The sequence below is a fragment of the Triturus cristatus genome, chromosome 12 (assembly GCF_964204655.1).
Source record: "Triturus cristatus chromosome 12, aTriCri1.1, whole genome shotgun sequence".
In the NCBI taxonomy this organism is placed as follows: domain Eukaryota; kingdom Metazoa; phylum Chordata; class Amphibia; order Caudata; family Salamandridae; genus Triturus; species Triturus cristatus.
Window position 1 is genome coordinate 791,035,812 of NC_140595.1, and position 24,684 is coordinate 791,060,495.

General features: G+C 46.6%; 1 protein-coding gene across 1 annotated transcript in view; it reads left to right on the plus strand.

The window, feature by feature from the left end:
* The window catches only part of LOC146782861 (butyrophilin subfamily 1 member A1-like), a 174,552-nt gene that overhangs the window by 79,432 nt on the left and 70,436 nt on the right, over positions 1 to 24,684 (plus strand). Inside the window, exons 4-5 of the mRNA XM_085639809.1 lie at positions 1,780 to 1,908; positions 17,499 to 17,519. Coding sequence (XP_085495935.1) covers positions 1,780 to 1,908; positions 17,499 to 17,519 — 150 coding nt within the window. The remainder of the gene's footprint in view (positions 1 to 1,779; positions 1,909 to 17,498; positions 17,520 to 24,684) is intronic.

Below are 24,684 nucleotides of genomic sequence, written 5' to 3' on the forward strand. Positions count from 1 at the left end.
CCGGGGCTTGTGCCCCATCCCAGTGTCCCAGGGTGCGGGAGCCCCTGTCCTGTAAGCCAGCCGAGGGTCCGTGCGCTGGGGAAGGGTGTCCACCGTGGTCAGGGGAGGCTCTCCCCGGCCTGGCTAGGGTTCGGAAGCTGGGCCCGGACCCGGGGCTTGTGCTCCTTCCCAGTGTCCCAGGGTGCGGGAGCCCCCCGTCCTGCAAGCCAGCCGAGGGTCCGTGCGCTGGGGAAAGGGTGCCCTCCGGGGCCCGGGGAGGCTCTCCCCGGCCTGGCTAGGGGTCTGAAGCTGGGACCGGGCCCGAGGCTCGTGCTCCGTCCGGCAGGGCCCGGGGTGCGGGAGCCCCCCGTCCTGCAAGCCAGCCGAGGGTCCAGGCGTTGGAGACAGGGGTCCACCGGTGCCCAGGCAGGCTCTCCCCGGCCTGGCTGCTTTCAGAAGCAAGGACCGGGCCCGTGAGCCGGGGTGGCTTGCTTTTTTATTCTACGCTGGCGGAACGGAATTTTCCGCCCACCTCTACATGACGTCTGATGAGAAATCCGCCAGAAACGTTTCTAAGTGTGAAGGTAAAATCTTGACCGGGGCCTCCCGCTTAGTTTATCTGACCAGGACTCATCGCGGTCGGCCTCAAACATTGACTTTGTCCCAGTCAGAGGGGACCAAATGTTCAGAAGTGGCACTATTGGTTTCTAAGCACTAGAACGTGTTGACTCTTTGAAAGTTCATATCTCTGGTTTCCTACAGTAGATTTATTTCTTTTTGGTGTCGTATTAAAATTAAAAATATTTCCTATTTTTATAAATTGGTGTTGAATTTTTATTGTGTGTTGTGGCTTAATTATTTACTCAATTGTGTTTTTAAATGCTTCACATACCTGTCTCTGAAGTTAAGTCTGCCTACTCACAGCCAAGCTACCAAGGGTTAAGCATGGGAATAATTTTCTGAGCCCTGGACTATGTTAGTGGCCCTATTGCCAGGGGCAAATGCACTACTAATAACCCACTTTCCAACAATAAGCATGCACACCTTTTGTATGTCACACCAGTACCGTCTGGCAGTCGGGTACCCACATTCAAATATTAGTTTATATCAGTTTTACACCTGCTCACCAAGCTAAAACTTACAACAAAAATTATTAATAATCACATATGCTAAACATATATGGCATTTACCAATGCTTGTTAAAGTTTAAAGCACTGCTTCATCAAACTGGTCACACCAGTGGTCTGTCCGCATATGAATGAGCCAGGCAGACCATTATCTTGCCGTTAAGGATACTCTGTTGCGGATGCGACGGAGTGTCCTTACCGCCAAGATGTAAATCTGGCCCAGCATCTCTTTATTCTTTATGTCTGCAAGCATACTGTCTCTTTCATATGAACGAGCAAGACACCAAGGATTTAAGTGATTTGTTTGACGTGTGATAGTTTGACCACTTATTATTAGGAATAAAATTGCCTCTGCCATACGTTAAAAGGATAGTGCAAGTAACCTTGGAGTTCCATGACCTTACAAAAAAAAACCTCTGCCTTCAGCCTTGTTCCTCTAGATGGTCATGGAACTTCTAGGTAACTTGATATATTATTTTAATATATGGCAGATGGTACTTTATCCTATATATTATTATTAATGCTATTAAGGAGCGGTAGATTCAATGAAATAGAAGTCGATTTACATAAGGCTTGTATCATAGACATTGTTTCTGCAAGGCATTAGATTTTCATTCTAACTATTTAAATCCATCTTCGCAAAAGTTTTCATAGTTTTATTTTTTTCTTGCAGAAACTTTTTTCCATAGAGTCTCCCGCTGTGGCATTTCCTGCCCTCTCATTGGGGTATCCTTTGCACTCATGTGGATCTGTTTGATGGCGCTGGTTGTTTATCTCTTCAAACAGCAGAAAGCGGCCGTAGGTAGGTGGATCTAAGGGGCACGGTACTGAAGCCAGGTAATTCATTCATTTTCATAAATCAACAGCATTGTTCAGCTGCAGCAGAGATGGAGCAACAAAACCGCTCAAAGAGTTTATTTCTTGTGCTCAACATGTCTGCTCGCCAACTTGTAAGAATGGAGGTGGAGTACTAAAGGTTATGCAAGTGCTGGGCAATTTTACACTGACCTACTATTGCAATGAATGCATTTGTTGCTGAAAATGATTTGGCTTAGGCTAGTTTTAATATGTTGCCTGCTCAGCGTTTGGGCTGTGGTTGCAAAAGCTCTTGTAAATGAAAAAAATGCTAATGGGCTTGGAGCCCAACTATTACTTACCTTTGCTTACCATTGGTTGGCTCTGAAGCCACTTGTTTCCTTGCTTCTAATTGGTCAGAGCCTCCTCCTCACCTCTGCATCCTCCTGGGGTTTCGCCATGTGTCCCTGCTCTGGACCATGGACCAAGTACAGCTTTCTGTGGCAAGTATCCTTCCACTGGCCACAGTCTCCTTCAGGCACTCCTTTTTACTTTTTTTTTTTTACTTTTGGACATACACCCTTCTAGAGTGTGTCTCTGTAGTCCCTCTCCTTCACCTCTGTCCTCCTCCTACTGTTGCTGCTCTCTCATGTTGCTTTCCCCCTGTCGTCTGTTTCCTCCACACCTCTCCTGCTGTCTGTCGTTTGTTTTCCTCCTCCCCGTCGTCCTCCTTCATGTTCAATCACAGAGGGGGCCTGTCCTTATGCTGACCACGTCATAAATAGCAAGCGCCCTGCTTACTGCATGTCTGGCACGTTCTGCATGTTCTGCTCAGCCTGTGTTGTCTGTATCGGTGATCATGGTCTTGTTCTGTCTGTGCAGACATCCTTGTGGCTGCACCGCAAGGACGTTGCCCACTCACTGCATATCTGGCACGCCTTGCATGTCCTGCTGAACCTCGGTTATTTGTGTGGTATTGATTGTTGCACCCACATTAAGTGGAAGGTGCACACTGCATGTGCACACTCCGTTGCACAGCACTGTTCCAGGAGTTCACCTGTCTCGAGGCCCTAGAAGAGGCTGCCAGATCCCATTTTCACGTGGTGTACCCTTCAGCATGCTAAACGAAAGTATATGACACTGTCGCCTACTAAAGGCCTGGCCACTTAATTTTTTTTAAATAAATCTTCTTATAGAAAGAAGAACGTGACAATGCAGTGATTATACATACTTGAATAAAGATTACAGGACATCGACAAAAGACAGGCAGCTATCTTGCGCACTTGTTAAGGCTATAGTAGATTCACAATTTCCCATTAGTCAGACCCATTTCACCGGTGTTGTCCCTTTTCAAAGGGGGTTCACATATCCCTCCCCTATAGCTGTTCCATTGTCCCCAGATCTGTGTCCATTTGGCGGGGCACCCTCTAGATTCATATATGGCCTTCTCAGTTATCATGCACCAGTCCATATCCTTACTTCAGTCAACGAGGCATGGTGAGTCTACTGCCTTCCACTTTCTTACTATGTTTCGTTTAGCAACCATCATCCCCAGAGTCACCCATATTCTTTCCTTGGAGTTCTAGTCCGTCGGGCCCCAAACATTCAGAAGAGCGAGCTTAATATTACATTCGATCTTTTGACCCAGTACCTCCTCCATGCGGCCCACAACAGCCGACCAATACCTTTGGATAGTCGTGCATTCCCAAAGCATATGGACAAAAGTGCCCTCCTTTCCACAGTTCCTGGGGCACCCGCCCTCGACACAATAGCCCATTTTGACCAGCAATGGGCCGGCTAGGTAGGATCTATGCAATGACTTCACCTGTACTAATCTGAGCCTTGAGGAGATGGCCACCTCCTTAGGAGAAGCCAATGCCGTGAGCCACTCCTCATCACCATGCCTTGCCACATCATAGTCCCATTTTGCCCAAAGCCGGAGCAGTGGGTCAGCCCTGTTGTTGACCAGTTTCTTGTAGATGAGCGATATGGCCTTCGCAGGTAGATCCCCATCTAGGACCCTATCCTCCAACGGGGAGGACTCGGGTGGTGTCTTCCCCCTGGCTAACACGGCTAACAAAGCGTGTCTGACTGTAGATATCTGAAATACTCGGTGTTCACCAACTCCTAGTCTTCCTGTAGTTGGGCGAAAGGAATCACCTCCCCATCCTTCCACAAGTCTCCCACTCTTGAGATACCTATTAGGTCCCAGCGATGGAAGCCCTTTGTATGAGTCAACTGCCCAGCAGCTCCAGGGGTGTGGAATTGTGTAAAATATCTACTTGTCTAAGGGACAACATTTTACAGAAATCTACTTGTCCTGCAAAGAAATATACTTGCCTTACCTGTTCACTAAATCAATATGATGAACAGGCAAGTGTAAATTAGGTTTTAGACAATCCATTTTAGACATGCAAGCACTTGATACATTGAAGCTGCCATTTGGGAGAACAGTGGCAACAAAAAGGTTGCATGTTCGAATCAGAAATTATCAGTATAATGTACACTGTGGTAATGTGTAAGTCAGTATTACATATTTACAGAATAACATTTTTGCTTAAGGTATTTACAAAGAATATAGTGGCTAGAGCCAAGCTGCTACCCGCAAAGCATTTGAGATTCAGGCAATAGTCAGGGTTGGGTATGAATGCGATCTGTGATTATGTCTAGATTAGAGCGTCCTGCTCGGGAAAGCATGGCTTTTCTAGCTGTCCTGGGAAGGGAAGGAGACCATTCCTTTTTTCCTAAGGGACCAATCGTCAGATTCAGTCCCACTTAGATCAAAGCATCATCTCTGAATGTGTGTAAGGTTTTCAATTGGATGACTCAATCTGTGATTCTGTGATGCATAACGGGAAGATTGGAGTGGGTGGGGGGGTCACACTTAAGCCTATGCTGTAGAGGTTTCGCCATTACACAGGCAGTCCTAGAAGCATTATTAGGGAATGAAGCATCCGAAAGAAAGAGTCTGCAGAAGCTTGAAAGGAACACCCTGTAGTTGACTTTTTGTGATTTCTGATATGAAGCACACAGCATAAGAACAATTTCACGTGTTCTGCTGCATATCCGGAGAGGTTTGTAACATTAGCTCTTTCTAGTCTCTCAGCTTCTATAGGACTTTCTACATGTAGTTGTATTTACCTGCTTTACATGTGATTACTTTCCAACAGCAAATCCTTCCTCACTGCCTCAGGGTACAGACCTTATCTGTGTGGTGCCATTTCAAACACCGCTCCCTTGCAAGATGTAGCTGAAATTTAGAATCCAGGGCATAGGGTTGAGAAGACCAGCACAACACAAAGTGCAGACGTCTAGGCCCAGAGAGGCATTTATAGCCTGAAAGCCACAAGTCTTGTTGTTGTGAAGCAACAGAGGGCCTCACCAACCTATCTACTCTAAGCAGGATTTATTTGAACACATTTACATTACGATGTTCGCTTTACTCTGTACACTATTAAGAAGCCCATTTCAATGCACTGCATAAACACACTATCCAGTTATACGTGCACCTTTATTTATTTACCCCTCCCGCTACATTTGAGGTAACCATTCCACATACCCGCCTTATCTTACCTTGCAGTGCACCAGGCTCTTGTAGGAATGTGGCTTATCAGCTTCCAAATGAGGGTGTTGAGCTTCTAACCTAGGCTCACCACCACTTAGCCACATTGTGTGATCCTGGCAAGTGTTTTATTTTTCTGGTCCTCCATTTCCTAATCTTGCAAGATTAGTAGTGCTCACTTAAAGGTAAACTCATTACAATAAGAGCTACCTAAAACAATAGTAAGTTTCTAAACAGCACAGAAGCACTGTTATTAACCCCTTCAGTGCCACGCCCTTTCCCCCTCCTGTGCCGGGCGTTGCATACGCGGGTGGGGTTCATGACGAGATAGTCTCGTCATGGGCACAGCGCGACCGTGCTCAATGACGAGACTATCTCGTCATGGGCACAGAAGAGGTTAACCTTAACTTTAATAGTTTTTGCAGGAGGTAGTAGGGAAAAGAAGAGCTTTCAGAGACTTGCCTGTTATTGCTGTATATTAAGTAAAATGTGGGATATCGGAATGCCTACTTGCACGCCTGTTGTCAGTCAGACCAGAGCTATAGTCAGGGCCACTGGAATTATGCGGCAAGAGAGGACTTTACGTGGCAGGGTTGAGTAAATTATGCTGCAAGAAAAAAGAAAATTATGTGATATAATGCGGCACATTTTGTAATAGTATTCATTATTTCATCATTTTTAAACTTGGTAACACCCTGTGGGCATTGGTTGCCAATCGTTAGTATAAGTTGAACATCCAAATACAGCAATAAGCAACAGAAAGGTGACCAGTCCAGCTTAGCAAAGAGGCTTCACTGCGTGGCAAAACGCATCGTCGCATTTTTAGTAACTTTTTTAACCGTTTGAGCTAGAAACAAATTTTGTTTTTGTTCAAATCTGGAGATTATGCAGCAGATGACGAATTATGTGGCAAATGCGGCAAATCTATAATTATGTGAAAATCCCAGGGGACACTCAGTCACATAATTCCAGTGCCTCTGGTTCTAGTCTCTGCGACGGCCGGAGGTCGCATCACGTAGCAGATGTTAATGGGTGGCTTTTGTCCTGACTTAAAGAAATCACCCTCAGTCTAGCTCCCCAGTGCTGCTTTTAAGTCATGCTTGGCGCTGCACAGAACAGCATATAAAGCCTCTCATAGTTTCAAGTGCAAGATTTTGGTGACATCGTATCACAGACAGTAAGGCTTAGGTTTTTAGTTTGTGGTAAATATAACACTGCAATCCTGCCTTCTGGCAAACTCTGCCTTGCCCCTTCTGTTTTCTTTTTCTGGCCTCTGATTCCTGGGTGCTTGTCAAGGAATAAATTCTGAGCCATAGGGGGAAGAAAAAAGCGTAGTGCAGGCACTGGTTTAGAAATTAGAGCTTTGTGAAAATTAAAGCAACAGGGGTGGGCCTGTGGGGTGCACGACAGCCCCACAGGGAAAGTAAGGCGCTTTCATGTAGACTTGGTTGAGACAGTAGAGACTGAGACATCAAGCACAGATGGCAAGCAATGTGCTAAGGGAGGGGGCCCAAGAATTGCATGCCAAAAAAAATCAAAGTACTTAACTGCAAGCCTCGGATGCGAGGGGAGGGGAGGAGAGCGACCTGGGTTCAGCACGAGAGGCCCAAGGGTGGAGCCAAGAAAGGGCAGGATCAGAAGGGGGAATAAAGTTACAGTCGGGTAAAAGCAAGAAGCAGAGAAGCCAGTCTCCTACCTGCCATTGCTGGGAGTGTTCTCGAGCTGCTAAAGCTCCATGTTCGCCCCGTGATCTAAGGAAATACTACAGACCATTCTCTTGAATGTGCTGGTTTGGAAAATTCCGAGCTACACAAAGTTCATGCTGTGCTTTTTCTTTATGAACGCACTGCACTTAATTGAAATACGTCTCAGATCTTTTGTGTAGTTACGTGGTTTACCCCGCATGCACTGTGCTCAAGAGACGGAGCTGGGGATTCCTGTGTATTAGATCCAAAAGCTGTGTCCAATGTACCGCAAGCGGTAAAGAATCACCGCCTACACCACGCCTCACAATTGACTACAGTCGGTACCTGTGGCGAGCAGAGCCATTCGTCACTCATTTCACCTGGCTTCGCTCGACTGCCCAGACAGGCTCCATAATCCAAAACAGGCTCCTCTGTATCCTGCTGTAAATTGTGTCGTGTGTGTGTCGGTTACATGATTACACTGTGGACGGACGAGACACGGACTGCAAATTTGAAGAGGTCTCAGTTTAGCATAATTTACTGTCTACTTGTCCTTCGGACAAAACAGTAATTAAAACTTCTTGCCCTTGAAATAAATCTTAATCTCAGGGACGTGGGGCGATACGACTTACCCACCCCTGAGCTCGCTGTCCCAGAGTGGTGTAGCCTGCGTGATCTTGTCTTCCCAGCCCAGACTTTTCGTGGCTGCCCTCCACACCTGCACCGCATGTCCAGTGGGCCCTGTCAGTATCGGCTTTACCGAGTGCAAGTACAGTGCCCCCTCAAAACCACCCCCCGGTAGGAGCCACCTTTGAATGCAGGGCTCCTTATGCTCGGTATGTGCATTGATTTATTGCAGCAAGGTGGGACGCCCAGTAATATTTTTTAATGTCCGGTAGACCAATGCCTCCGTCAAATTACCCTAGTGTTAGCTTATGAGTGGCTATCCACGGTAGTTTGCCATCCCATAGTAGGTCCCGAAGGGAAACTATTGATTTCATTAAAGTATGCCGATTCGACTTGGCATGGGGTATTCTGTAGCACATACAACAATCTCTGGAGGGACATCATTTTAAATATTGCTGTGCGTCCGAGCATGGTGAGAGGAAGTGACTTCCAGTGTTGAACGTTGCTCGTGAGCCATTTCAGGGGAGGCTGGAGGTTGCGTTCGTAAAAGCGGGACAGGTCTGTAGAGGTCCAGATCCCCAAATATTTGAAGACCTCTTTCGCCTCCGTGATCTGAAAACCACGGGGGAGTGAAGGCCACGTACCACTAAGAACATAGAGCACTGACTTTGCCCATTTCATTTTGTAACCGGCAAATCTGCCGAATACAAGGAAAATGTGCAATATCCGGTTCAGGGAGGACGCTGGTGAGGCTAAATAGAGCAAAATGTTGTCAGCGTATAATGAAATGCAGTCCTCCCAACCTTCTGTCCACCTGGGACCTCTGATAACAGGATCTCTCCAAATCCACATTGCCAGTGGCTCAAGGGTGAGGGCAAAGAGCAACAGAGACAGGGCATCCTTGTCTGGTGCCTCTACTGAGAGTGATGGTGCTAATTGTCTATTGTTGACTACGATTTGGGCAAGCGGATCCTGATATAGAAGCCGGACCCAACCAATGTAGCCAATGTAGCCCTGGCCTAGCCCCAATTTCCTCAGAATGGCAAACATGTTGGGCCACTCAATTGTGTCGAATGCCATGGCCGGTTCGAGAGACACCACCACCGCATCTTCACTTATTGCTTGGGCTCGGCTTAGCACTCCATTGAGCGAGGTGTTTCTGGCTGGCATAAATCCCGATTGATCTGGGTGAACTAATTTTGCAATGACCCTCAGGAGTCGAGTGGCCAGGACCTTTGCGAATATCTTGGCATCTCCATTAAGCAGTGATATCGGTCTTAAGGAAGAGCACCTGTTCTTCGGTTTACCCTCCTTGTGGATGACAACGATCGGTGACGATCTCTGGTCTAAGGGAAGCGATCCTATCTCCTTGCGTTCATGAAACATTTTAGTAAGGTACAGAGCAATCTTACTCGAAGTTAGTTTATACAGTTCAATGGGTAAGCCATTGGGGCCCGCTGCCCTATTTCTGCGCAAGTCATGTATAGCCTTTTCTACCTCAATACTAGTTATTTCCTGGTCCAGGTCGGAGCACTCCTCTTCAGTGAGAACCGGAAGCGAAATGTCTCTCAAGAAGGAGGTTGCCTCCTCCTCCTCCGTGTGAGGGGACTGGGACGTTTAGACAGTTTGGTAGTATTGCCCAAAGGCGTCCTTTGTATCTTGTGGTGAAGTGAGACTACTCCCCGATTCCCCCTCTAGTTCGACAACTACACGGTTTGCTTGATCTCTACGGTCTAACAAGCCCAACAATTTTCCCGACAATTTTCCCGCCTTGTCACTGACCTCGTATACTCTGCTGAGTGTCGCCCTGTGTTGGGCCTTGGCAGCTTCAGTGGCCAAGTCAGTGTATTCCTTGGTTTTGAGGGGCCTGGCCACTTTAAACGTGGCATTTGGTACAAATAAAATTATATGATATGATACTTAATACACATCGCCATTGTTTGCCTTGTCTAGAGCTCGTCAGTGTGGCGCAGTTGCCAAAGTCGGGCAGAAATGTATGTGGAGCACAGTCTAATGCTCCACAACCACAAACAGAGTGAGGCTAGTAGTGTCAAGGAAGAGAGCATTATCTACTGAGGACCCTGCAGAATTATTCGGGCTTGGACGCAATGTGTGATCCTGGCCAGGTCATATAATAATCTCCATATTCCAGGTATATTTAAATTAAGAGCACCCAACAAAACATATTAAGTGTAAGTACTAGGTGCGAAATAGCGTGCATCAGAAAGCGAAATTTCACAAATGGGGACACTGGCCCTGGGGTCTGCGGCAGAAGTGCTGCAAAGTAAATCACATTGTGTGTCTTTGCTTTGTTCTCATTCTTTACATAAGGAGTTGTTAAACAGCACCCCCTGTGAACTGAATAGTGTTGAAGCACTGTCAACAGCGAATACATTGTTTGCGAAAAGCATCCGTACTGTCCGGAGAGGGGGAAGGGGTCATACCCAGGCCTCTTGCCCCATGGATATTTTGTCTAACAGTTGAGGCAAATTTTAGACATCGCCGTTGTGAGCAGCGACACAAGCCTTAACACATATTTGTGGTCCAGAAGCGCATGTCCCATAATGCAAAGCATAAACAGTATGAGTATCGTCTCGCAGCTGATATGGAGGAATTGGAGAACTCTCCATCAAGCTCACCAGAGAACTTAAGTTTCCACGGTCACGGTGGAGTACTTGATTCCGTTCAGTTGTTTTTCCTGTGCTTCATGGGGCTTGTAGTTTGGAATGTTGCTAGTACTGCAGATCTTTTGCAGTCTCCTCCAAAACCTGGATGGAATCTGAATGGTTCCCTTGGTGCTTTACTCACTTCGCCTTCACATCCTACTGCAGAGCCTGCATGTGCCATTGTGTCATCTGGAATGTTCAGACCGTAGGATGCAGGAGGCCAGGAATCTGAGCCGCCTCAGAGCAATCCTCACTGAGATCCAAGCCCGAGGCTTGAATATTAGGATCATAGCCTGAATATCCTGGACTCTCTGTTCCGGTGGGAAGATATGGAACTGCACCATATGCAGGATGGCTCTGATGAATGGGAGCATTTGTGAAGAAGTCAATTGTGACTTCCTCACATTGATAGTGAACCCAAACAGTGTTAGCCCATTTGCTGTCACCTGGAGGTGGACTGCCTGGGGTGGACCTACCCTTAACAGTCAGTGGTAGGGGAAGACTGGAACACCTGACCTCCGAAGATGGGCTGAGACCACGGACCTCAAATTTGTGAACATCAGAGGGACACTGGTGAGCCCAAAAGGGAGTACTACAAACTAGAAATGCTCCTGACCCACTGTGAACCACAGATGCTGTTTGTAGACCTGCAGGATGGGGATAGGGAAATAAGAGTCCTGCCCATCCATCGCTACCATCCAGCCTCTGGGATACAGGCAAACAGAACATGGACCAATGTGAGCATCTTGAATTTGTCCTTTTACAGAAAGGTATTGATAGGGCTGAAATCTAAAATAGGATGGAGACTTCCATCCTTCTTCAGCAAGTGAAGTAGCAGGAGTAACATCCAGTTCCGTCTTCCAGGTCTGGAATCTTCTTGATGGCCTCTTATGTCCTCAAGAGCCTGCACTTCCAGGTGCAAAATGGTCAAGTGGTTAGCCATCCTGATGTAGGTGGAAGAAATAGGAGGACGTAGCCCAGTTGGACAATTTGGAGGAACCATCAGTCTGAAGTAGTGTTTTGCCCTCCCTGGAAAAAATATCAGATCCTGCCTCTTACAGGGTGGTAGTGTGTCTGAAAGAACACACTAAAGTGCTTTTCAGGTGAGGTTGCTGCGCCGGGGGACTGAGCTGTGCATTGTCCCTGATGACCTGGGGATCGTGTCTGAGTGCTGTGGCCTCAGCCCAAAAGGGCTGAGAAGTTTGTGGTGGCAGCAGTGGCTTTTGGCTTTGGCTTTGGCGGATTTGGAGACCAATCCAGTGTCTGAGGTATTCGAGCACTGGCATCTTGAAGTTTCTTCAACCACTTGTTCTCATCATAATGAGGGACAAATTGGTCTTCTTTGCCATAATTGTGATTGTCATATTAATCCCACCAAAAAATCTAGTTGAATATATACGCTGTAAAGGAAATGTGTCAGTATCATGGGGGTTTCCAATGGAATGCGGTCCGGTGGGTTCAGAGCACAGCCTCGGCCGAGACAAGTTTAAATTTGAGTCGGAGACACTATGTTTCTTCCTCCGTCGCCATTTGAGCTGGTGTCAATGTCAAAGGGACTAATGGAGATTGCTGCGCCGAACCTAAGTGAGCACCAAAGCCAGTGCAGAACCTGAAGCAGGCACAAGGGGCACAGACGTTATCCAGGGTGGACCCGCCATTGAAAACACAACTGGAGGCCACTGCAGATCCTTGGGGCCAAGAAGTGTGCCAGAGAGAGCTGGTAGAGTGCCAGAGATGTGCAGCATGACCTCCCTGAAGGCCTCAACCTGCTACAATGTCACTGACTGAACTGTTAATTCAGGGTGCATCGGCATCAGGCTTGAAATCAGCTCCTCAGGAGTTCAAGAGTGAGACTGGGTGGCATCGTGACAGTCTTGTGGCTTCTCTGGAGATTTGAGAATGGCGAGAAGGGCTAATTCCTGCTTGAACTTCTTAACTTAGCCCAATGCTTCGACTTTGACCAAGATCTGCTGGGGGAACAACTTTGGGAGTGTCAACGGGACCTTCCATTTAACTTCAACCGGTCACGGTGCGGAGTATTGAGGTATTATGCAACGTAGAGCTTCGCTTCTTGATTGCGCAGGTACTGGAGTTGTGCTCCGTCCCCATACCTGGTGTGGATCTGTCAAAGACATCTGTTTGCTACAGTCCATACATGGTTTAAATCCTGTTTAAGGAGATGACTCTTGCCTTGAACTCTGGTAACATTTTGTGAAGAAAAGTTTGAGAAAATCTGGTCATAGACGAAAGGAGTAGAGCTTTAAATCCGCATAAGGTGTGGAAAGAAAGCAACTGATGTCAGCACACTTTGATGGCTCTTATATGTGGCTCTGTCTTCGCTTCCAGAGCAGAACAGTGTTGGAGTGGAGCTGCATGGCACCACCTACTTGCGTGCAAGACTAATGCTTGTGAGTTTCCAAGTCCAGTCTGATGCCTGGGAAATATTCACAAAGTAAGGAATTTGCGGTTAGAAGTATCCCTCAGAACTTCATGCCATTTCATAGAGTGAAATAGTAGAGTTGTTACATCTCAACATGTGTCTACACTGTGTGAACCTTACACCTTCAAGACCACACTACCGCATAAGTATTCAGTCTTGTAAGACATCTATTTGAGGCAAGGACTACGATGCGTGGATCAGTTCATGTGAAGTTCATGGTGGACCTCTCAAGCCTCTCCATGGCAAGTAACTACAGGTTGCCCGCTCTTTCAGCATCTCAGGAGAGATGAGTGACGGGCAAAGAAATGCCCTCCTTTTCTGAGCCATCCCTTGTCTTCGACTTCTTTAGGCAACATTCTATGAGTATCCTCCATCTAAGTCCTCACTAACCTCAGAAATTAGGCTACACCTTCCCTTGTGAGGCTGAAACTCACTAAACCAGAGTTACATAGAAATGACACTACGCAGTGCAGCAACCAAAGTTGCTGTGCTGTGTGCGCTCCACTGCGTGAAAGGGAGATATCAGGATAATTCCATATCTGCAAAAGTAAGATGCTGCTGCTGTCATCTCCTGTGCTAGCTCTCCTACAGAATGCCTTGACCCACGTACACCTCCTTGCACTATGGTGCAAGAGCGTGTGCGTGATTTCAAGCATAGGTTTTGTACACATTGGAGAAAACGTTTGAGAAAATAAAACTTTTTTCGAGGCTTACATTTTTGGTGCAAAACCTTATCTACCCTTTTAGCAGATGAAATTTTGCATCAAAAACCAAGGGGGTTGCATGGAAATGCCCATGCGCCACTCATGGGACGCCCCTTTGACGCAATGTAGAAAGGGCTTCTTTTCAACACAAAGCAAGATTTGTGCTGGAAAGTAAATCCCAGTTCCATGCTTTGCTCTAGTTTGCTCTCCTCTTACTAAGAAAGGATTTGCCCCGTAATCAGTAAGTCTGGGCCCTAAATCCTAAACTTCAGAAAAAGTGCCAATACCGATTGTCATTCATTCACCCATTCCAGTATCGATCACATAACCAAATTATTATGATCAATTGAATTTATTCAAAATAATGTTTTGTTATTTAATTGAAAGAAGATTTATTTTTTTATTCTCTTTTTTTGCTTAATTGATATTTTTAAAGCTTCAATATTCCTTTGTACATACACAAAAATCACAAAATTCCTAACCCCGGGCGGAGACCTCTGCCCCGCCCACGGAGTGTGAGGAGATTTGCCTACTCCGTGTTCCGCTGAGAACGCGGAGTAGGCAAATCTCCGCACACTCCCCATCAGAGCGGAGTTGGCCAGCCTCCGCCTCCACACCCACTATTAACAAGTGATTATACTACTTAAAACAAGTAAATTAAAACCACTTACCTGTCCTGTGGTGTCCCCGGGCTGCCCTCCTCCTCTTCCTCGCTGTCTCTGCTAATCCTTGCGGAAACTGCGCATGCGTGCGCGCCCACGCATGCGCATTTCGTGTTTCGAGCAGAGATGGTGAGGAAGAGGAGGAGGGCAGCCTGGGGAAGCCGCAGGACAGGTAAGTGGTTTTAATTTACTTGTTTTAAGTAGTATAATTACTTGTTAATAATGGGGGGTGGAGGCGGTGGTGTAGTGGGCTACGCAGAGGGCCACGGAGTTTGTTCGTAACTCCGTGGCCCTCCACGTAGCCTCGCTATGCCCACTACACCCAGGGTTAAAAATTCCACAATAAATATTTTTTTTCAAAACGTACAAAAGACCTGACAAATATTGAAATTACACAAACTGTTTTATACAGGACACAACAAAAACAATTTTTCGCTCAGGTTCTGTACAGTTTAAACTGTATTAGTAACATAACACCCCTGGCAGTTACCTCACTAAGGTAAATTTGCACATGTTAGCAGGGGCAGAAGCCAAATAGTGACCCTACAGAGCGCATAATGAAAGTATTTAAAAAAAGACTATTTCCAAGGTCAGTTAATTATGAGCAACAGTGGTTGTACATATGGAGAACACTTATTTAGTAGAGAGAAAGGCTGTCAATACGTTTCGAACCCTGACAAGTTTCTTTGAGGGTTCTTCTCAGGACACAGAACACAACAAGAGCTGAAAATGTGAAAGAAAGACTATGATTAACCCAGACTGTCAATCAACTGTTACATGCTTTCATCTCACCCATTCACTCTACACCCCAGGCTTACCTTTATCTCCTATTTTCACTTCATGAATATCCTATAAGGAGGCACTTATTGACTGCCGCAAAGAAAATCAGAAAACGACAAAGAAAAAAACTGGATGTTGGTTGCTTCTCTCTAGATTCGAAAGGCTGTTCACTTTTTGTGGCACTTCAGCAATGCAAACCTTTGATAAATCTGGCACACTGGTGATAGTATTTTGATTGCCTGGCTAAGGTCACAGTGACAGGCTGTCCTCCTTGGGCAGCCCTGCTGCTCCGATACACCCCACTGCCTTATGTCTAGCTCTGTGGCTGTGCCGGGATGTAGTTGAAGGCATGAACATCCATGGGTACGGCTCACCATTGACACCTCTGATGAGTTGGAGCCCCCAAGTGGGAAGTTTTCTCTTTAGGAACATTGTCACAGCAGATGTCTATCTAACTACTGCCGACCCAAAGAAACTTCATGTGACGTCATGGCACAGTGTTGAAAATGTTACTCCTGCCATGTGGAGATTCATTTTCCTCTTGTATTATAAGCTTCCCCATTGAATGTGGGCACTTGTACTAGACCATTGTGAGCTCCTGCAGGTTTTTAACTCTGCCTGAATAGGTGCCTTCATAATGCTCCCACCATCACAATGGGACTGGTATGGAACCACACTGGAACCCTTATCTGAATTCTTTTGGTCGAGAGCTCGGGTAGCTCTATCTCCAAATATCATTTTAGATCACTCTGACGCATTAGCTAGTGAGGTGCCCATAGGCCTCTGACATGGCTTAGAGGGTTTAAATACAAGAATGTTCCTTTTGTTGGTCTATCAATTTCTGATAAATGTGGATGATGATCTAGACAGTATTAATAATATTGTCAAATATGGACATAGCCAGCAAGATGGCAGGCCATACGTAACCTCGTCAAGCTCCATCCCGGCACACAAAATCCTGCACAAATCCTGCCACCTGGTGCCATCAGTCCCGATAAAATATTGCACTGTGCTTTGGGATGCTGGGTACACTCCCTGGGATGAGTTTTGCTGTCCTGGGATGAATGCCACAGCTGCCTGTTAAACTGCAGTCTGCCGGGAAGCTGGACTATGGTCTCAGGGTGGCGACTGCCTGTCTCTGGCCCAGCTGGAACTAGCAGTGAGGCCTCCTGACTCTCTTGGTGTGTGCCCTGAGGTTCTGGAGGTTTCACACCTGATCTGTGATGCTCTGATTGACCCAGCCCCCACCCCCCAGCTGTTTGTGACGACACGGTACAGTGTCTCCCAGAGTCCCCGGTGAAGTGTTGTCCGGGGCCGGGCTGCACCGTCTTGTGAGGTAGACTCTGCATGGAGAGGCAGGCCTGACAGAGGCCATGTGAGACCGGGGGAACTACACCCTGGACTGCCGGCTCCGCTACTAAAGTTGGCCACGAAGTGGGGCATGTTCGCTGTGGCTCTCTCTGGGGCCTGTATGGCATGCTGCGAATGGTGCAGCATTGGAGCCACGACTGCTACCGATGGTGGGGAGGAAGCATCCTGTAGGCCCACAGAAGGCAGATGCCAATGTAGGACCTGACCTGGAATGAGCGGTGAGGCCCAACCTCCCGTCCACCTGTTCCGTATCCTAGGGGGGAAAGAGTCTGCTGCGCCTGTAATGTGGCCATCTCCCTACCCCCTTTGCTGGCTGGTAATGCGCTGATCCGTTTCAGACTGAGAGCAGAGAGAGGTGGGGTTTGCAGGCAGAGAAATGGGGTGTGCCTGGACAGGCTTTATGTGCCACTGAAGAGCCTGCTTGTGTTTTGATTCATATTGTGATGTCATTCACCGGATGGCCCCTTTAAATGAATGCATGGGGGGGGAACTAGATTGCACAACTCGCACACTTACCTACACCAAAGGGCTTTAACTCTGAGGGTATATGAGTTGATGCTTACTCGCGAACTCAACTTGGGGAATAGATTTAGCCTTCCCAGCTAAAAATTGTTTCCTTGAGGCTGCCTGTTTTAACAACTTTCTTGTCAGGCGTTTGGGAAAGTAGGAGAAAGAGGATGAGGAACTTCACATGCTGTCACTTTACATTACTAAGAACAGGACCTAGAGGAGTTATGGAAATGTTTTGAATGTGCAGTGCTTTTGTATTGGGAAACACGATTGTGCTATAAGTTTATTAACCTTTACTATCACTTAGATATTGTTGTGCAGATTTGATGGTGTGTTTGCAGCACAGGGATATATATATGATGATCTGAATATGTATTTTATTTATTTTTTACAGAGTGTATGATTGCCAGAAAAAAAGTCCTCTGCTGATCACCACTAAATTAAAATCCTTTCAACTGCTACATTATACATAGAACAGCTGTGTGTTCAGCATTTTAAACGTTCAATAATTATAAACTAAGTATAGCTCAAGGAGAATAGAATTCCATGTGTGGCAGCTTGGTAATAACATGTTTCTTTTCTCTTTACAGGTGCTCTTCAAGACCAAATACGTAAGTTATACCCTTTTTTAAAATTGTTCAGTCTTATGGAGCAGTGCTACATTAGCAAACCATATATATCGAAAGCAAAACCACCCTTTAGTAGAGACCCTAACAAAACATTAAAGATTGTTGTTGTTCATGTGTTTCAGTTTCTTACTGTGCCAGCCTGATAGCTTGGTAGAGCATCAAATAACAATTGGTTCGAGGCATATGAGCTGCAGATCACACACTGAGGATAAGATCGCCATCTGGTGTTGGGCTCGGATGATTGCAGGTTGTTGTTGTCTTCGGAGAAGTCTTTGGTCACGAGGTTGGTGACTCCTCCCCTGGACAACAGTGCGCATGGGCATCCACTCCATCGGCAGATTGTTTTTTTCCGCCATTGGGTTCGGATGAACTTTTTTTCCGCTCCAGCAGAAAACTTCCAGCAATCAATTTAACTCTTTAATCTTCATTTCATCGACGTCGACATCAACTCGGACCGGTTCCGGAAGCGGCTGATGGACAGGACACCCTTCAAAAAATGCCCCCAGTGTGGAGCGAAGTTCCCCCACAGTGACCACCACGAGGTTTGCAACCTCTGCCTGTCGCCGGAACACAACGAGTCCACCTGTCCAGCTTGTTCCGCTTTCCGTTCGAAGAAGACCCTCCGGGACCGAAGAGCTCGACGCCATATTATGGCCAAACCAGCTCCAGAACCGGAGGACATCTTTGCTCAAGATGTTCCCGAAGACGACACCGAAGATCTTGAGATCGTATCCGAAGCCGACGATTCCGATGACCTCATCACTCCAGGGCAGCGTGTGAGTACCACCCCCCCTGCCCCTGCCCCATCCAAAAAAGCATTGGTCAAGACTCCGCCAGTTGGGCCCAGTCGCGACCGGAAATCCTCTTCAGAAGCCCCGCCCTCGGGCCCGGCTCCGAAGACATCTAAGCCTGTGGGTGGCTCGGGCTCGAGCAAACCTCACCTAATTGTGCCTTTAACACCCTCGGCACCCAAACACCCATTGTCGGCACCGAAACAGGCTCCAAGACCGAAATCTCCTTCGGCACAGAAACGTTCCTCGGCACCGAAGTCTCCACCGGCACCGAAACGTTCTTCAACATCGATGCCTGAAAGTCCATCGGCACCGAAACCTCAGTCGGCACCGAAACCTCAGTCGGCACCGAAAAATCAGTCGGCACCGAAAAATCAGTCGGCACCGAAAAATCAGTCGACACCGAAAAATCAGTCGACACCGAAAAATCAGTCGACACCGAAAAAATCATCGGAGCCGAAAACTGCGTCCCCGCCGAAACAAGCTCATAAAGACCCGAAGCGGACGTCACAGACACCACCTTCGGAGCCAGATGATCTTTTTCGACCAGATCCTACTCAGAAGCGGATCTATATCAATCCTAAAACGGGACATGTGACTGCCATCCCATATAAAAAGCGGAAGCTGGACACTACACCTCCCCCAGCTCCCATACGGAAAAAGGACTGTGCTACTTCACCACTTCGTCCTTCCTCTCCTGTTTTACCTCCTAACCCGTCCCCCCCTCCTCCTCCTGATTCTCCTTTACCTTTACCTTTACCTTTACCATCTCCCTATCATTCACCTCCTCCACAGGATGATAATGATGACTTAGGGGGAGGGGCGGACCCTGATTTATTTGATGATCCTGTTGACCCAAACGACCCTTTTACGTTCCCAGACCCAGCACCCATGGATGACTGGTCTTATCCTATACCTGACATGCCTGACCCCACTACCTACCCTTCCAAGCCCTCCCCTCCTGATGACCACCTAGGGTACGGCCAACTTATAAATAGGGCAGCAACATTCCACGGCGTTACTATGCACACAGACGCCATTGAAGAGGACTTCCTCCTTGATACCTTTGAGCAGTCACAAAAGACTGTTCACATACTGCCCATGATCAAAGGGGTCATAAAGCATGCTACTGAAGTCTTTAAGGACCCTGTTCGAGCTAGGGTTCTCAACCCACGAATCGAAAAAAAGTACCGACCAGCCCCGCAAGACCCTGCATACATTAAGGCCCAGCTCCCTTTAGACTCCCTAGTCGTATCAAATGCCAGGAAGTGCGCTAACTCACAGACAACTGGAGAAACGCCTCCCCCAGACAAGGAGTCTAAGCTTTTAGAAGCCTCGGGCAAACGGGTCGCCGCGCAGGCGGCTAACCATTGGCGTATTGCGAATACCCAGGCCCTGTTAGCCAGGTATGATAGAGCGCATTATGACCAACTTGAGGACCTTATGCAACATCTGCCTGAACCTTTTAAGTCCCAGGCCTCTGACCTCATCCAAGAAGGCAAATTAATATCTAATGCCTCCATTAAATGCGCCTTAGATGCAGCAGACACTGCTTCTAGAGCGGTCAATACTGGCGTCTTACTCAGACGACATGCCTGGCTCCGTATTTCCGGTTTTAAACCGGAGGTTCAAACCGCAATTCTAGCTCAACCTTTCAACCAAGAGCAGCTATTTGGCCCTGCAGTGGATACTGCATTAGAAAAAATGAAAAAGGATAATGAAACTGCCAAGTCTATGGGAGCACTGCAGTCTCATCAAAACCGGGGTTCCTTTCGTCGCTCCTTTTATAGAGGAGGCTCCAAAAACACATCAACTGAGACCACGTCCACCTTTAAAAATTCTGGACAAACATCCCCTAACAGAGGTTACTTCCGGGGAGGTTATAGGGGAAACAATAACAAAGGTCGAGGACGGGGCAACAACAACAACACCCGCACCTCACCAGCCACCAAACAGTGACTTGCCACCACTCCCCCCAGACCATCCCACTCCGGTCGGGGGGCGACTCCAACAATTCCTGCCTGTCTGGACTTCCATCACCACGGACAGGTGGGTGAGACAAATTATCCAGTCTGGCTACTGCCTCGAACTCATACAATCCCCCCCAAACATACCGCCCAAACAACGTCCAATGTCCTCGCATCATCTCTCTCTCCTCAAACAAGAAGTTCAATCCCTGTTACAAAAACATGCGATAGAACCAGTCCCCCTTCAACATCAGGGAAAAGGGGTATATTCTCTATACTTCCTCATTCCCAAAAAGGACAAAACACTAAGGCCCATACTGGATCTCAGACTACTAAACCAGTATATACATTCGGATCATTTTCACATGACCACTCTCCAACAAGTCCTCCCACTTTTACAACAGGGAGACTTCCTCGCCACATTGGACCTCAAGGACGCATACTTTCACATCCCTATGCATCCCGCTCACAGAAAATATCTACGATTTGTGGTAGATGGGCAACACTATCAATTTACAGTTCTCCCATTCGGAGTAACAACAGCACCCAGAGTGTTCACCAAGTGCCTAGCAGTCGTGGCAGCGCATCTCAGAAGACAACAGATCCATGTCTTCCCCTATCTGGACGATTGGCTCATAAAAGCCAATACATACCAAAAATGCGTTCTCCACACTCATCGCACGATTCAAACTCTCCACGATTTGGGATTCACTATCAACTACCCCAAATCCCACCTACAACCTTCCCACTTACATCAGTATCTAGGAGCAACCATAGATACATCCAAAGCCATTGCCTATCCCAGCACAGCCAGGATAGCCAGTATACAAAATCTCATCTCTCAATTTCAAACTCATCCATCTCTTCCAGCAAGAGTGTTCATGCAGCTCCTAGGCATGATGGCGTCGTGCATCTCCATAGTCCCACACGCACGACTTCAAATGCGTCCCTTACAAGAATGCTTAGCACAACAGTGGAACCAAGCTCACGGACAACTTACCGATCTGGTGTTGGTGGACAGTCGCTCACTTCGATCACTGAAATGGTGGAACACCATCAACCTGTCCAAAGGGAGACCGTTCTTAGAGCCTCTTCCACAAGTTGTGCTAACTACAGACGCATCTCTCACGGGGTGGGGAGCCCACCTCCTTCACCATACCACTCAGGGCAGATGGACCAGTCAACAAAAACTGCTCCACATCAACCACCTGGAACTCTTAGCAGTGTTCCTAGCACTAAAATCCTTTCAAATTCACCTAAAGAACAAAACTGTCCTCATACGCACAGACAACATGACGACAATGTATTATATACAGAAACAGGGAGGGACACACTCTCTCCAACTGTCCCAACTGGCACAGCAAATCTGGAGATGGGCAATTCCCCAAAACATCTACCTGTTAGCAGAACATCTCCCAGGGATCCACAATCAAGTGGCCGACCTCCTAAGTCGCCACACACAACAGATCCACGAATGGGAACTACACCCCAAGGTTCTACTCCCCTTCTTCCAAAAGTGGGGACAACCAGACATAGACCTGTTCGCCACTCCCGAAAACACAAAATGCCCAACCTTCGCCGCCAGGTTTCCACACCCACAGTCGAAGGGCAATGCCCTATGGATGAACTGGTCAGGCAGATTTGCGTACGCCTTTCCGCCTCTCCCACTAGTTCCATTTGTGGTACGCAAACTGAAACAACAGTCACTAACACTAATACTAGTGGCTCCCACTTGGGCACGTCAACCGTGGTTCACCACACTTCTGGAACTATCTTTAGTTCCACATCAAAAGCTACGCCTCTCCCCGGATCTGTTAACCCAGAACCATGGAGAAATCAGACACCCAGATCCTCAAACACTGAACCTAGCGATCTGGCTCCTGAGGTCTTAGAGTTCGGTTACCTCAATCTCCCTCCAGACTGTATGAATATCATAAAAGAAGCCAGACGCCCTACTACTAGAGCGTGTTATGCCGCTAAATGGAAACGATTTGCCATCTACTGCGCTAATAATGACATACATCCATTGGATGCTTCCATCCAAAACATCATTTGCTATCTACTACACTTGCAAAGATGCAATCTAGCGTATTCCTCTATACGATTACACCTAGCAGCCTTGGCAGCCTACTTGCAAAATAGGCAACACCTGTCCCTTTTTAAGGTACCAGCCATCAAAGCGTTTATGGAAGGTCTCAAAAGGATTCTTCCCCCAAGATTGCCACCTGCCCCAGTGTGGAATCTCAATGTGGTTCTAACAAGACTCATGGGCCCCCCATTTGAACCTATGCACAAATGTGAATTGCAATTCCTAACATGGAAGGTAGCCTTCCTTATCGCAATCACTTCCCTGCGCAGAGTAAGTGAAATACAAGCCCTTACACTTGAAGAACCTTTCTTACAACTACACCGTAACAAAGTGGTTCTTAGGACAAACCCTAAATTTCTTCCAAAAGTGATTTCCCCTTTCCACCTTAACCAATCAGTAGAACTACCGGTCTTTTTCCCAAATCCAGACTCGGTAGCTGAAAGGGCCCTACATACCTTAGATGTTAAAAGAGCATTGCTTTATTACATCGACAGAACAAAACCTTTTCGAAAGACAAAACAACTCTTTGTTGCTTTCGCGCCACCACACAAAGGCAACCCGATCTCCAAATCAGGAATAGCCAGGTGGATAGTTAAATGCATCCAAATATGCTACCTCAAGGCTAAACGTACACTCACAGTTCCCCCTAGGGCGCACTCCACGCGTAAAATAGGGGCTTCTATGGCCTTCTTAGGCAATATTCCCTTAGAAGACATTTGCAAGGCAGCCACATGGTCTACCACGCATACCTTCACTAAACACTATTGTGTTGACGTGCAGGCCAAACAACAGGCCTCCGTGGGCCAGGCTGTCCTAAAAACTTTATTTCAAACTGCTGCAACGGATACAGGCGACCACCGCTAAGGGGAGCACTGCTGTATAATCTATCCTCAGTGTGTGATCTGCAGCTCATATGCCTCGAACGGAATATGCTACTTACCAGTATGCATCTGTTCTTGGCATGTAGAGCTGCAGAGTCACACACGCCCGCCCGCCTCCCCGGGACCTGTATCTGTTCCAGCATCCGTCTTACTTAGACATTACACATGGACATCCTTTCTTTTTTTTTCTATATACTCCATCTTTTCCCATCATGGCGAAAAACAATCTGCCGATGGAGTGGATGCCCATGCGCACTGTTGTCCAGGGGAGGAGTCACCAACCTCGTGACCAAAGACTTCTCCGAAGACAACAACAACCTGCAATCATCCGAGCCCAACACCAGATGGCGATCTTATCCTCAGTGTGTGACTCTGCAGCTCTACATGCCAAGAACAGATGCATACTGGTAAGTAGCATATTCCTTACTGTTGATGGTATTCATTTAACTGAGCCCAGAAAATGAATGTTCGAGGCCCAAATTCTAAGTTGGCTCTTGATACTGACTTGGGCGTACACAGGAGTGTCAACCCAAATAACTATTACAAGACTCACTGTGTTACTTACCACATATGACATCAACAGAGATGTCTCTGAGAACAAATCCATGCATGATGGCCAAAATACTTTTTATATTGTATTCACAGGAATAAAGAAACAATTGTAAAAACTACTAAAGCCAATGATATCACTTACTATAACCCTCACCTTAACAAACCCCTAATCCCATCTCAAACACTTACCCCAAACTCATTCCTAACCATAAACATAGCACAGACATGCACCCTAACTACTACTTAAAGCTTACATTTAATCTTTTAAACAACTCTAAATTCTAAATTGTTAACCGTTAAAAAGTACATGTACAATAATTAGTATCTTTACTTTTTCATTATTCTAAAAAACATTCTTGAAAACCACAATTTTCACAACTTTTTCACATTTTTAGTTTTTAATGTGTTTCTGAAGTGCCGGATATTGGAATTATTTGTTTTCACGTGACAGAAAAGTATCCATACAGAGCATAAAATATGTTAAAAAACAGACGTACATTATACATTGAATATCAATCAATCAATCAATCAAAGCTTTATTTCGATAAAAATTTGTATCATAAAAGCATCAACATACATACATAAAAGATACAGTTTATCGTATGGGAAAAGTGTGCTTAAAAATGAATAAATACGTTTGATATATGATATAATATTTACAATCGGATAAAAAAGAATTAAATTGCAATATTGATCCCAGTGCTTTTGATTGAAAAAAGACAATCTAAAAAAAGTAAAATGTAAAAAAGCTAAAAAGTCATGTCAGAACGGAGAGACTCGAGCCTAATTATCCACGATCACCCAAGAAATTTGGCCACACCACAAACCAACACAGCACTGGTGTCTGATTGGAGAATTCTAAGGGCT